The 14,008-nt window shown below is 43.5% G+C and overlaps 1 protein-coding gene across 2 annotated transcripts in view; it reads right to left on the bottom strand.

Annotated features, from left to right (window-relative positions):
• The window catches only part of GBE1 (1,4-alpha-glucan branching enzyme 1), a 172,424-nt gene extending 170,585 nt beyond the window's left edge, over positions 1 to 1,839 (bottom strand). For both annotated transcript variants that reach the window (XM_086631299.1, XM_086631307.1), the window contains exon 1: positions 1,736 to 1,839. In XM_086631299.1, the coding sequence (XP_086487425.1) occupies positions 1,736 to 1,839 (104 nt within the window). The remainder of the gene's footprint in view (positions 1 to 1,735) is intronic.
• Between the last annotated feature and the right edge of the window lie 12,169 nt (positions 1,840 to 14,008).

Here is a 14,008-nt window from a genome sequence, read left to right as displayed (position 1 = left end):
CCACAATAATTCTACGTTAAGTGACCAGTTTTGACCTTCAGAAGGCAGGAAGGGGCAAGATACAAACAGGATCATCTGAGGTTCTCAGCTTAGTACGGATGAACCTGAAAAGTACACAGAAGTCTTACAAACTAACTGTGTTCAGCACAGCTGTACTACCCTCAGAAATACAAACACTGTCATCCACAACGTGCCCATTTAGATGGCAGTGTCATGGTTTAGGCCGCTCGAGCAACTAAACTCCACACAGCTGCTCACAGGCACATTTGGGAAGCTCAAACACTTTAATGAATGGTTTTATGAAGAGCCAGATTCGCCCATTTATTACTTCCTACACCCTGGCACCCCACTGAAAGAATTAGGTGTTTTACAGTACTGCATACATTATCACAAGCTTGCCAGGAATCACTGTTTAAAACACTCAGTTATTCTATCATTAAGAGATTATAGTCTGAGAAAATGCTCTGTAAATTAGCCTAGTAGTTTACTCAATCCTTAATCTCATTTTACAAGATCGAGCCTTACCACTATTCTCTGCCAGAACCCAACGGGACATCTGGTAATGCTAAGCCAAAAGCATCATGTGCAATACAGTAAAAGAAAAAAAAAAAATCCCTCTTACTTCCCTCCCACATACACAGACTTTTCCAGACTTCTGGGGTATAGGGCATTGGTCAGTACTACAGTTTTGATTATCAGAGGACTCCTAGTGACACGCTATGTATAAACTTTCACTGTAAAAGCTCCCAACTGCTGTTTTCAATGGTCCGGCGAGGTTTCAGCAGTCTCTCACGCCCGGCAGTTTGGCTCTGCAGGACGCAGGTCGCCCCTGCCTGAGCTGCTGCTGGCCGTAGGCTCTGCCCAGGCCCGCTGCCCGGCCCGCTAGCTGCTGCCGCAGTTCCCGGCAAGAGACAAAAAACAAGGATGCTTAGGCCGGGAAGCCAACCTAATGCACACTCGGGCGCTTTATCGGCTTTTATCGATTGGAGGTCTGACGAACAGCTGAGCTGGGGACTCAGGGGTATCCCCAAAAACGCACCTAAAAGAAAACTTCTCCAGAAAGAGGGCATTCAGGACCAGTTTATTTACACGTTACCACAGCCAGACTGAAAAACACTTTTATTAGCGACGGGGGCTCGGCTAGCTGCTCTCACAAGCGGCCCCCGGCGCTCACCCCCGCGGCGCACCTCCAAGGGCCAGACCCGCCCCCCCGCCCCCGGTAACGAAGCGACGCCGCTTTCAGGCGGGCCCGAGGGCGACGACGAAGACGCCTGAAGCTCCGGGGAGGCCGCGGGGGACAGAACGGGACGGCCCGGCCGCCCACAACGCTGGCGACGCCGGCGGAGAGGCCCGCGGTGGAGGCCTCCATGCTGCGGCGCGCCCCACGCGGCTCAGGAGGCCCCGCCGAGTCCCCGCGGCGGCTCCGCCCGCGGTGGAGGCGCCTCCGTCGGAAGGACCGGCGTGCAACCCCGCTCGGGCTCCGTCCGCCACGCCGCCGAGGCTGGAAGCGGAGCCGCCCCGGCACCGGCTGAGGGACAGCCCTCGCCGCGACGGGGAGGGGAGAGGAGGGAGGGGGAGGGGACACCGCCCGCCCCGCCGCTCCCCCCGCCCGCCCCGGCGCCCCCAGAGGCGGGCGGTCGCCGCCCGCTCGCCCGCCGCCCCTCGCCCTGCCGAGGCGGCGCTGCCCTCCCCGCGGCGCAGGCCTAGGCCGCCGGCGGGCGGGCCGGGGCGGTACCTGCGCTGGAAGTCCGTCGTGAAAGGGGCCAGGTAGGGGTCCCGCTCCAGCAGCTGTTGCAGCTTCGGCGGCTGCGGGGGTTGCGTGCTGGCGGCGGCCGCCATCTTGCCCGCCGCGGGATCCGTGCCGCGCCGCGCCGCCGCTATATACACGCGGGGAGGGGGGCCGGGGCGGGCGAGGCGCCCCCTGCCTCTCACCGCCCGGCGCCGCCCACCGGCCGGGGCAGCCCGCCGGGGCCGGGAGGCGGCCGCCTCCGCCGCCCCTCCCCGCCCGCCGCGCCAGCCGCCTGCGCCGCGCCGGGCTGCGCTGCGCTTCCCCCCCGGTGCCCCGGGCGGCAGTGTCGGGGTTCCGGGTGCCTCGGGCAGCCGGGGGGGCGGTGTTCGGGGAGGGGGGGGGGGGCGGCTCTGTCTCCCCTTGCCGCGGACCGGCGAGGGGTTTGGTTTCGCCACCCCGGCTCCGTGCCCGCGGGGGAGCGTAAAAAGAGCCGCTCTCCTCTGAAGGGTTCGCGGTGTCGGAATGCCGCTGCCGCGGGGCTGGGCGGTGCGGTGCCCTGCCGGTGTCGGAGCCGGCCTCCCCGGCGGGGCCGGGCAGGGCCGGGCCGGCAGGACGGGGCTGTCTGCCGTCGCTCGGCGGTCCCCAGTTTGTTTTCTTAGTGCCCCTTTGATGTCTTTTTCAGCGTGTCTGCCGCCGGACGAACTCCGCATTCACACACACACCAAAAAAAAAAAAAAAAAAAACAACGCCGACACACCACCCCCAACAGATTCCGTGTCATCGTGAGTGCTGGAATAAATTTCTGGACTGTTTGATAGGGTGCTGGCGTGCTCACAGACACGGTCAGCAAAACAAGACTCCGGGGGCGTCCGTGAGTTCTCATAAACACCGCGTCTGTGCTGCAAAACGTCGCTGTACCGGACACAGAACGAATCCCAAACAAAGTAAGATTAATTCGGCCGATCCGAATGCGGCTCTAAATGCTGAATAGCACAGGTAGATTGCTGTGGAAGTTTTTGACCTAATACCAGCACGTCTCGTTTTTGGATACGCCACCAGATATCCAAGGCAACTAATCACTAGCCTGACTATGCCTCTAGGCCAGCGTTTAGCACTTTTATTTAAGGTCCAGCAACTTTGCTTTGTTTAGACGTGTAGTGAGAACGTTTATTTAGAGGCCTCTTTTGGATGCTTTTCAGCCACGGTTTATAAACCTTTCAGCTCCTAGATAGCTTACCTCCTTTCCACAACCGTCTCCTAAATTGTTATCCTCAGTTTGTAACTCATCTCCCCTATCTTGGCTTCCTCTGAGTTTTAGTGCTGCTTCCCCTTCCTGTCTGCCAGATAACTAACAGCAGAGCATGCAACGAACCCTAGCAATTCATTTATTGTTTTACCCGAAATTGACTATAGTGTTAGTTTCCATAATGATTTTTTTTTTACCAACAGTGTACGTTTAACTACGCTGTATTTCCTTCCTTGCAGCGGTTTCTAACCACACAAACAAAAATCTAAGTACTTTTGTCCTTTTTTCCTGATGGAGTGCAACAAGTATTGCCTCTCCTAAGGGTGAGCAGGGCAATGCTCAAGTAGTTTCTGTTTGGTTATTGAAAGAAGTAGCAGCTATGCTGTAGCAGAACTACCTATCGTATCCAGCACTGATAGATGAGGTTTTCTCTTTTTTACAGAGTCCATCATTTCTTCAGTCTCACTGGAGACTGAAAAACTGTTTTTAAAATTACCTGTGCTTATCAAAACTGTCTACATGGCGGTGATTCCAGTGCCTGTGCTAAACCAAAGTTTAACAACTCGAATCATCTTCTTATTCTTGCTTCTTGCATGATACTATTCCTGCAGCCTTTGAATTCATGAGCGTAAGGAACAGGAGCTTCCCTCTTAGCCGTCTCTTTGCTTTTCTTCATTGTCAGGAAGCTCAAGCAATTTCAGAGCACTGTTATTAGCTGTTTGGCATAAACACAAGAGAGAGATTTATAAATCAGCATTACCAATTTGCGTAAACAGTAGGAATATAGTGATGACTTTCAGCTCCCTAAAGAGAGACCCCTTCTTAACCTTCATTTGGAAGATTTTAAGTAGAAATGAAACAGTATCCAGCCTCAGATCCAAGCAACCTTGAACTCCAGGAAGTTAAATTCTGCAAATAACCCCTATCCCTATAATAGACAAAGCCCAAATGCTATATTTAACACTCTGCAAACTGGGAAATTTATAACCATACCATTTGTATCTACTAATGTTACAGTTAACAACTTGGGCGTGATTTTATCTGCCTGCTTTGTCACAAGTAACTCAAAGAAACTAAGGCATATATTATTGTGATCATCTATTACACCACAACCTAGCTGAGACTCAGAGGCCGAAGCTGGCTCTCAGGACACTGCCATTTAGTCCTCTACCTGGAGGCAAAAGTGGCAGTTCAAACAATAAGTATTGTCCCAACAGCTGAGAGCATCTTTGTGCATTTGTCAGAGATTGATACAAAGCTGGCAGCTGCTGCTGCCAGTAGACATAGGAAGAAGAGGACTGTTTGTAATAACTGCTCTTGTCGGGGAACAGCAGTGGATCATATAGGAGTGATGTCTAAGGCATGCATCTGGCACCCAGTCACCATGGAGGCTGGAGTATATCAATCCACTCTAAACTAGTCTATCAAAGAATGCTCATGCTTAATTTATGTATACTTTAAAATGTTGCATAGCACTGACGAGCAGTAACTGAATAGTTACAATTATTATAACATCAATTTAGATTTTTTTAAATATGCAAAGTTCAAATAGAAATCAAAGCTTCAGATTAAAGAACATTTAAGATCTGGAAGACATTTGAGAAAGAAAAATGGCTACTCTTGTCATGTAGTATCTCAGTTTTGTTTCACTAATATTTCGCACTTATTTTCCAAAAGATGACAGAGATGCCAAACTGCAGGAACTGGGTTAGGAAAAAATCTTTTTTCATTAAGGCACTGGTTCAGATTCTCCCTTATCAATAGTCTCTGTTTGTATCTCAGCCAGAACAGATTCTTGTGGTCTCTAGCTTTGACTGACTGTTGCGGAGCCAGTTCCTAAGCTCCAAGTGCTTCTAAACCAAGTGGCTCAGAGCAGACCTGGTCTCTGGTCCTGGGCTGGCTCTGTAAGATGCTTCCAGACCTGTCAGAGTCATCTTTAGGGTAGAGGATTCTGCAATACAGCTGTCATTCACTACTGCTAATTTCTAGACTGCCCAATCCCACAGCTATTAGATAGATAGATAGATAGATAGATAGATAGATAGATAGATAGATAGATAACTCGTGTATGAGTTACAGCGTGGTTCCTGCCATGCCGGTCTCAGATTGCCCAGAGCAGGAATATGGTAAGGGTTTGCTGGAGTTACCTTCTAGCCTGCAGGGAGATAAAGAGGGCAATGGCCAAGGATGATGTGTGCCCAGTTTTTATTCCAATATAGACATGAATGGGGCATTTCAGACATCCATACCTAGACGCTACAGTGTGGTCCCAAATACCATAAAGTCCTTATTAGCCTGTTTCATCAGCTGTGCTCCATTTTAGCTGTGGGCAGTCTATAGACTCCTAGTTTAATCCATCTGAAAAGAGAAGGCAGGTACCAAACAAAGACAGCAAGGTATTTTTTAACTCTGCGGTTGAGAACATTTAAGAATTACTGATCTCTCAAAGTGACAAGTCACAAGGCATGGCCTTTGTATGCTTAAATTCAGTATTTAAAGGCTATATCCAAGATTTGTCATCATTTCAGTCTGGGCAGAACTCCTTCCAATTCTTTTTCCTGAGAGCTTTTTCACATCTAGATGTGGTTGGCCCACTTTGCTTGCTTGCATATGAGGAGATTATGCAATTTTTATTGCCATCGCACCTTTTGATGTCTTAAAGATGAGAAGTAGTCGGTGACCAAGGACTGAGAAACACAGGAACACATGAGCTCACCCTTGTACCTGTACTGGATCCCACAATGGGCACTATCAAGAAAAGATGTTCCCATGGACAGAGGCAGCTGTTCAAAAAGATTCATGTTTCATTATTCCAGAAGAATGGATTCTGAAGGACTCCCTATGTCCTTTATAGAGGTGTCAGGCATCTGAGCATGTTACAGTACACATTGCAGCTTCCCACCTTTGGGCTGGTTTCTGCACGTTCGGTACATAACACAAAATGAAGTTCAAAATTTGAAAGAAATCTAGCTTATTTTGCCAGATTGGTCAGCCATACTTACCTCTAATATTTGCTCAAGAATCTGTAAGAAATTAATTGCACAGTTATCATCCAGATCCAATACAGATGCCTCCCTTAAAAAGAAATTATCATTTATCTTGGTAGTCTTCTCAGACAGTCAAACATTAAGAATGGAGATTAAAAAAGCTGCTTATCCCCTATCTTTGGATTCTCCAAGGTGAGACACATAGGAGAAAAGAAATAGTCAGTGTTGCTGCCAAAGCTAGACCTCAACAGCATGTCACAGTTCCATGATTAAAACTGCACTTCTAGCGAGCATTCAATTATTTGATTACGTATGAATAACAAAGCACATATCCTTGAAAATTGCAGCAAACATTCCAAGAATCCGTTAGCATATCCATTAATTAGTTTATAGGTTTGGGGGTTTTGGGTTTGGGTTTTTTATGAAATGTAGGGTATTTATCCAGCCTGTCTTTTAAGATCTTACCTCTCCCCTGTCATGGTATCAGGAGCTTTAAACAACAATATGTCTTTAAAGATCAAAACTAATGTACAATCTGAAATACTAAAAAGCCAGTTTCGGAGTTGTCAAATTCCAGTAGGCGCAATTGATGGGAATGCCATTTGCACTTACCATGCAGAGCAAAATGAAAACACGTTCCAAACAGCCTGAAAGTCCTAGATAATGGCTGCTTCTTACTTTCACAATATTGCAGTATTTTTGTGATTTGGTGTCCTTATTTTGTATAACAGAGTATCAAAAAATGTAAATATCTTTCATAGTTGTTTACGCAGTAATCAAGACACTTCAAAGAGTGCTACCAATTAAAAAATATCAGCAGCTGTAGAACAATATTTGTTGTGAAAACGCTTATGAGTCTTACTGAAAAAAGGATTTAATTTAGCAGAAAGTCTTTAGTTTCTAGTAAGAATTTGTGAAACACTTCACGGATAACAAAATACAGGAAAACTTTAGGAATATCATAATATTTTTGGACCTTATATATACTCGGTGGTGCTCATGCCTTCTATACGTATTTCTCAAAAGTAGTTACTGCCAGTAGTAACAATCTTCTACAACTGCCAATACTGCTATTTCCTGGTATTTGCATATGTGTTATTTGTTGGAGGAAGAACATAAAATGTTTGAGACTCACTCCTTCATGCCACACCCACAATACTTGGGAACTGTCACCTCTGTCTTAGCAATGTGTGTTTGTCTCTAACACTGAGGAAATAAATAGCTTGAGTTCTCCAGGGTAGTTGTCCCAGAGGAACATTCCTGCTAGTATTGCAGCGAGCTTCTGTAACAATATATTGCTATTAAACTTAAAAATCAACTTACTAACACTAGCCAAATATTGTATTGCTTCAGTAGCAATTTTGCTTTCTTGTTGTTCATTGCCAGGTTTTTCCTAAAATCCCTGAGAAATAATCTTAACCTAGGAGGGTCTCTTGAAGGCTGGTTGCATAGTCGTACACTCCTCCCTGAAACACTACAGGCATTTAGGCTGCCTGGCCTTTTACTCAGAAAAGAAAGTGAGGTTGCCAGATAACTCGTTCAGAAGGTAACACATCTAATCCTGGGAGAGGTCAAGTGAGGTGAGAAGAAAGGAGGAGATGCATCTTGCTAATGCTCTGACAGCTCTGTCAGTATAAATTGATTAGTATATGTACAACTATTTTAGTTTTCAAAAAGCAGAAAAGTACCTAAGTTGCATTCGTGAATTTAAGTGTGTACTGAGTTCACCAAGGGAAAAGCAGATGAATCTGGTGCAAATTGCGGGTGAAGTGCAGAACTTTTAGAAGTCCAGAATCCTTTCTGCAGACAGTCTTCTAGATCTTGACGTGTTAGTGGTTAGTTAGTGGTTAGTTCTTAATGGCAGTTGACCGAATCAATTCTCAGGTGTGACCAGTAGTTTTTTGAATGAGCAGAAGGATGGGACAGGGACAAGTTCCTTAGTGGTGCACTCAAAATCTTGCTGTAGGCAGAATAGAACACTGTATATGGAATTAAGAATTTACTGTTAGTCCAGTAAACATTTTAACAGTATGTTTGTCCAAATTATCTGATTCATATAGAAAAAAAAAGCCCATCTTCATTAATAGTGCAACTTAAAATTGTTATACAGAAACCTTTCTAGCACCTATGCCAAGTCTCTTAATATTATGACCCCCTCCCCAGAGTACCTCTAGGTCCTGAGGTTGACAGTTTAAGCCTTCCTCAGGCAGATGAGGGCATATGTGCTATGACAAGGCATTGGCCGCCTGAGATCTTTGCCACACACAGCCTGATGTTCCTGGGAGGGTTGGGTGTTTCCCTCCTCAATTTTGAGGTTCCCAGCTGAAGTCTGACAACTGCGCAACAGCCTCTCCCAGATGCAGTTAAGGATGCTATTGGTCATGCAGGGACTGCCCGGGGCTGTCAAATCCTTTTCCCCCAGTGGCACTCACAGACAAGCTCACACGAGTTTAGCAATAGTCACTCAGCCGCTAGGCAAGCAATGGCAATGGCAAAAAATCACATGTACCAGGCTGAAATCCCACTTTTTCATGGATGGTCTGCTAAAGACAGGCTAATCGTTACGTGAGTCTAGCATAGACGTTGCAAACTCTCCTATGACTCAAGGCTTCTTAACAGGACTCTTGAAATTTACTGGTTTTTTCCTGTATGGTCTTGTGTGATGATAACACCTAAGAGTCTGAGGGTATAATGATGTATAACCATTGTACAATCACCGAAGCTAGTATATCAACTAAAATCACAACTGTAGGGTGTAAGCTACATTCAGGTTTCTGTAGATGTCAGAGACCATAGTCTTACTTTCAAGGTAATGAAGTCGTTTGTATCTTTACATTGCATGTGTGCCTATCATTGAGCATGTTACACACCATGAGATAGTTCACAGTGATTCCTGGATGTGTATGAACCTAACTAATCCTACGTAGCTAACGGCAAAGTGACTGGAGCAATTTCATACTCACATCTTGGTCAAATTCTGATCTAAGCTGTTGTCAAAACATAGAAAACTGATATCCTTACATATGTTATGCATGTCTTGAGCTGTTGTTTTTCTGAAATCTGCCTAAAGAGACTATGAAGAACACCTATCATGTTCAATAATCCATCTTCATAAAGGCATATCTCTCATCTCAGAAATGCTATAGCTATGCATCTCCAAAGTTACCCAATGAGCTTTAGTTGAATAATCATGCAAGGTTATGTATTATAAACATAAGTAACATTTTGATACCCTATCAGCTTAGGGACCTCTGATTTCCTGCATTTTCTACGTGCCTTAAAATATCCCCAGTACAATAACTGAAGGTGCAGTCTTCACAATCCCAATGATACAGAGCTACACTTACAGGTATGCAATCCATTGCCATAGGTGATTGTATTGTATCCAATACAGTTTTCCATAGGAAATTTGGTGATTTGCCTTATCTTCTTGGAGCACTCAAAATTCTATATTTTATAAATATAGAAAGTTCATCCAGGACAAACATATACTTGCACACACACACGTTTTTGTTAGGAACGTAGATATTCATAGATTAGTAAGAAGTACATCTGTCTTCACACAGAGAAACAGGTTTTCACTTGCTTAGAGATGAATCCTTCAGGTTGGATCCTTTGTCTCATATTACCTAGGTTCTTATTTTTCTCTTGTTTTTAAAATCAGCCATGGCATCTGAGTTAAAAGAAAAGTAGTATGGCTTTCACTTTTCCTATATCCGTGTATCATAATAAAAAGACACAGTAAAGAACACTAAGCGATATGCAGTATACTGTCTGCATACGTTTGGAAGGGATTGTTTATACTATGCTATCTGTGGAAGACAAAATAAGCAGATATTATTATTAATAGTTACCTTAGTTATCCAGGCTAAAGCATCTCCCTCAGTACGGGTTTCTGAGGATATCCAGGTTAATTAGGTGCATTTCTGTTTCCTGATTACTTTATGTTGAAGTAGTTATTTCATAACTATGAAGTAGTTATTTCATTACTATGTAGTAAGAAAATTTACCTTGTACTATTAGATAACTTTAGTAATTCTCCATCTGTTTTCATTTTGCTTTGGTTCTCTCTCTTCTTTTTGACAAACACCTAAACATTTCTATTTTAATTCAAATAGCAATCTTTACAATTGTAAGTAATTTTTCACCTTAAGTTATTAATTACAATCATATATTATACAGGTAACTTTTGGTTTTCCAAGTTAATGTGATCCCAGCTCCATTAGAATAGTTTAAGGGCTGATGGCTCTCAGTCAATGTTCCTCAGTTTCAAACACCCTTCCCTTTTGATATCTCTGAGCCTTTTGTTTCTCTGTCAAAATTCTCCGTGGATGTTGGATTCAGACACCTAATCCTACTCGAGAAACGGTTGATATCACTGCCCAATCTGATTTTAGTTTAACCAGTCACTCGATGCAGATATTTCTCACATTTGTGAGATCAACTTTTGCAACAAGACATCGTGCGTCAGCAGTCACACTTCTCACAGCAGTTCTGGTTTCTGCTGCTTGAATATTCAGCTGCTTTGTTTGTCAGCACTTCATTCTCTTCCTCTGCCTGCTTAATCAGAATAGCCTTCTGAATTGCACAGATCACAGCCTGTGCCAGGTATTCGGTCTTTTTGCATCATGTTGTCTTCTCAAGCAACATCCAGGCTCGTCATTTTCCACTTGTCCCGTGGTTTCACCAGGACGCCAGGCCATCCCCAGTGATCAGGTTGTACTTTGGTCTCTGTAAAGGTGAGGCCAAAGTAATTAATTGCCTTTTTCCTTATGCCTGTCTTCAGTCAGTGAGCTGGTAGGGGGCTTGTTGGAAATACTGTCCCAGTACCTTATCTCCAGTTTTCTCTCGTCGTTTCCATGTGTGTGTTTGTGCTAAGTCTGACTGTTTTCTTACTGCAGTATTTCCTACCACTGCATATGTGCATGGATTACTTTTCTGCTGCTTTTTACTTTGTCATCTCCCTTTTGCCACTTTTACCAAAGAAGAGTATTTGAGGGTAAACGCTGACGAAAATAACAGTTTTTACAGCTTCTAAGTCATGCATTGTCATGGATTTCTTGTTTGGTTTCTTGTTTACTATTATGTAGTGTCCCCTGGATCCCTTCTTCCCTTATATAGGTTGTGAGCTCATTCCATACTGTGCCAATATCTATAGGCCCTAAAACTAAATGCATACTTGTGTCCAGGACATCCACTACAGCTCTTTAAATGCATCCTGGTCCTAATTCAAGGCTTGTCCATCTCTACTGCGCACAAAACTTTGAACAGAGCCTGACAGCTTTTTCTGCTTTTCATACATCTCTGCTTTCTTTTGGCTTGTGATCATCCATATGATATAGTCTTTCAAATTCTCATCTTCCTTTTGAAATTCACGCAGTGCTATACATCTACTCATAGTAGGCAGTTGCTACTGCAGGAGCAGAGTGGGCGTGTCTACTGAGGAGTTGGATTTGCTTTTCTCCTTCCTTGATTCCCCTGTCAGTCTACCTGGTTTTGTCCTTTATAGATAAGCCATGATAAAAACAAAATCTGTACTCAGCTGGGTCATGAGAAAAGAGCAGAGACAGAGATTGCCAATCACCTAGGACTGTGATAAGAGTTTTTAAAAACACGTATCAGCAAATTTTGAGCTTCTATCCAGTCTCCATCAATCATCAGATTGCTCAGATTGCCATCTATTTTTTTCTCTTTATCTCAGATTTTCAGCAAGCTGTCAACTTTCCACCACAGAGACTGCTACTTACCCAGGTAAGGTTTGCCTGGAGCGAGTTGCAGCCAGATCATAGAGTGAGAGGACTACGGTTTCTCTGGATTGTTAGTGATCGTGAATCACCTGGGCTGCCCCAAATTTTGTTTCTTTTACTGTAAATGACATACCTGCCAGGACACAGGAATGCACACCCGCTGCATTCCCAGTCTTCTATGATGACTGTAGGCTTCTACCTACAAAAAGTTTTGCAGAGGGTTGACTGCTTACCAGAAGGGTTCATAGAAGGATTTGCACATTTTCTCCACTGATTTGTTACACTAAAAATCTTCTGTACTACACCATATACATAATGCTAAGAATTTACTGATAGTCCTGTAAAGTTCTAGCAGTCCTAATTATCTGATTACTATAGAAAAGCCTCACATCTCTGATGTTACAGTCACCTTTCCAGAGTGCCTCTAGGTCCTGAGGCTGGCAGCTTCCTGATGCAGATGAGAGAGGGGACTTGCTTTACAACAAGTCATCAGCCCCTGAGGTTTTCATGAGAAGAACAATGATGTTTGTGTCGGGGAGTTCTAATTCCTCAGTCTTGGGTACGTTTGGTTTTATTTTTAAACCTTTTCCTTACACCATCTGCTTCCCTCTCATTGATTCCCAGCTAGTTTGAATATTGCACAATATCTTTACTCCAGGGCTCTCAGCAGATATCTGTTATCCTCTGCAATTTTGTTCAACTATATTATACAAATGTTAACTATACTAAAATCAGTACTTTCAGCAATATGAAACTAATTCCTTAGTGGAGAATCCAGGAGACAGGTTAGAGCGCAGTGGCTGATTTTTTAAATTCACAGTATTTTTGCTGAAACACATAGTCAGCAGAGCTGTATAAAACTGGAGTTCGTTGCATCGTTAAGTTCAAATTTGTCATTTAGCTATTCGAGTAAAGCATCTATAAATGGAAGACATCACAAACATTTATAATGTTGCAGTACAAAGGCCCGTTTTACATTCTGCCTGCAATTTAATAGTTTGTCAATAAAGAATATAAAAAAACAGTCCAGTATCTCTTTCTATTTGTTCTGGTTTTGCAGAATTTGCTGAATTTATGTTAAAATTCTGACACAGGTTATGAAAAGACTTATATCCATGACTGTTGGGGCCATGAGCAAATGAGCTGATTGTGCAACACTCTCTTACATTAACCAACTGTTCTTAGATAAATATGCTGTAGAGAAATACTTGAGTATTCAAAATGCTCTGTCCTGGTGAAAAATTTTTATGTCTTGGTTTTGCCAGCTCTTTTCCTCAAAGAATCTGAAATATGAATAATTGTGGTAGGATAAATGACAATACGTGGACCAGCAGGTATATTGAGTCTCTGGAACCCATCTGCCGTTTACTTTGTGTCATCACTGACTCTCAAAGCACAGTGTTCTAGGCAAAATTATTGTTATAGATATTTTTTTTGCCTTAATATCAACTTTATATAACTTTTTTTTTAATCAGTGATACAGTTCACGGTCTCTGGACAGTCAGGTCAGTAGTAGTCAAATACCAGCCATATTAGTACACTATAAAGAAGGCACCCTTTCAAAAGTCTTTCATGTCTTACCCACATTAAAACTTAGTCTCACAAACCACACTAAGATCCTCTCCTGACATTTTTCTGTTGGTCATTATCTGGCTCTTTTACTATTTGCAGTTAAGGCATTAATTTATGCAAATGAAGCAATTTCTTCATAAGATCATTGTCCCAATTGTTATAATTTTTTGTTCTATTTCCTTCTGCGGTTTCAGCTGCACACAATTAAAGTTCTGAATTGCTCTTACAGTTGATGAATTATCTGTTGCTTCTTGACCTATGCACTCCTTCAGCTGTCTCCTCAGTAACTCCTATGTTGTCATCTGTTTCAACACATGCACAGGGGAAACTCACAAAGGTTTCCATCCTGGGAGCTGAGTCATTCTCTAAATCAGGACCATCGTCATCTGAACACAAAATCTTCCTCTGCAGAACTTAAGGGCAAGTATTAACCTATATGATTTTATATAGGATGTTTTAGCTTCTCCTACTTTAAATTACTGTATGTCTGACTGTAAAGCATTTTAACTTAGCAGTACCCACCAAAATTTTCTTTGCATTCTCATCATATGTGTTACATAATGCCAAAAACTTAGTTACCCTTCTCAGTCCCGTGTTCTGTTTCCTTTATTTTTTAATCTGTTTCCATTTCAAAGTATACTCACATCTCCACCGGTTTGTTTTTTGTACACACATCTGATCTCTGCGAGCTGTGACTACTCTCCTGTCATCCAGGAAACCTCCAGTG

This window comes from Tauraco erythrolophus, chromosome 1, assembly GCF_009769465.1.
Source record: "Tauraco erythrolophus isolate bTauEry1 chromosome 1, bTauEry1.pri, whole genome shotgun sequence".
Taxonomy (NCBI): domain Eukaryota; kingdom Metazoa; phylum Chordata; class Aves; order Musophagiformes; family Musophagidae; genus Tauraco; species Tauraco erythrolophus.
This window is presented reverse-complemented; position numbering and strand designations above follow the sequence as displayed.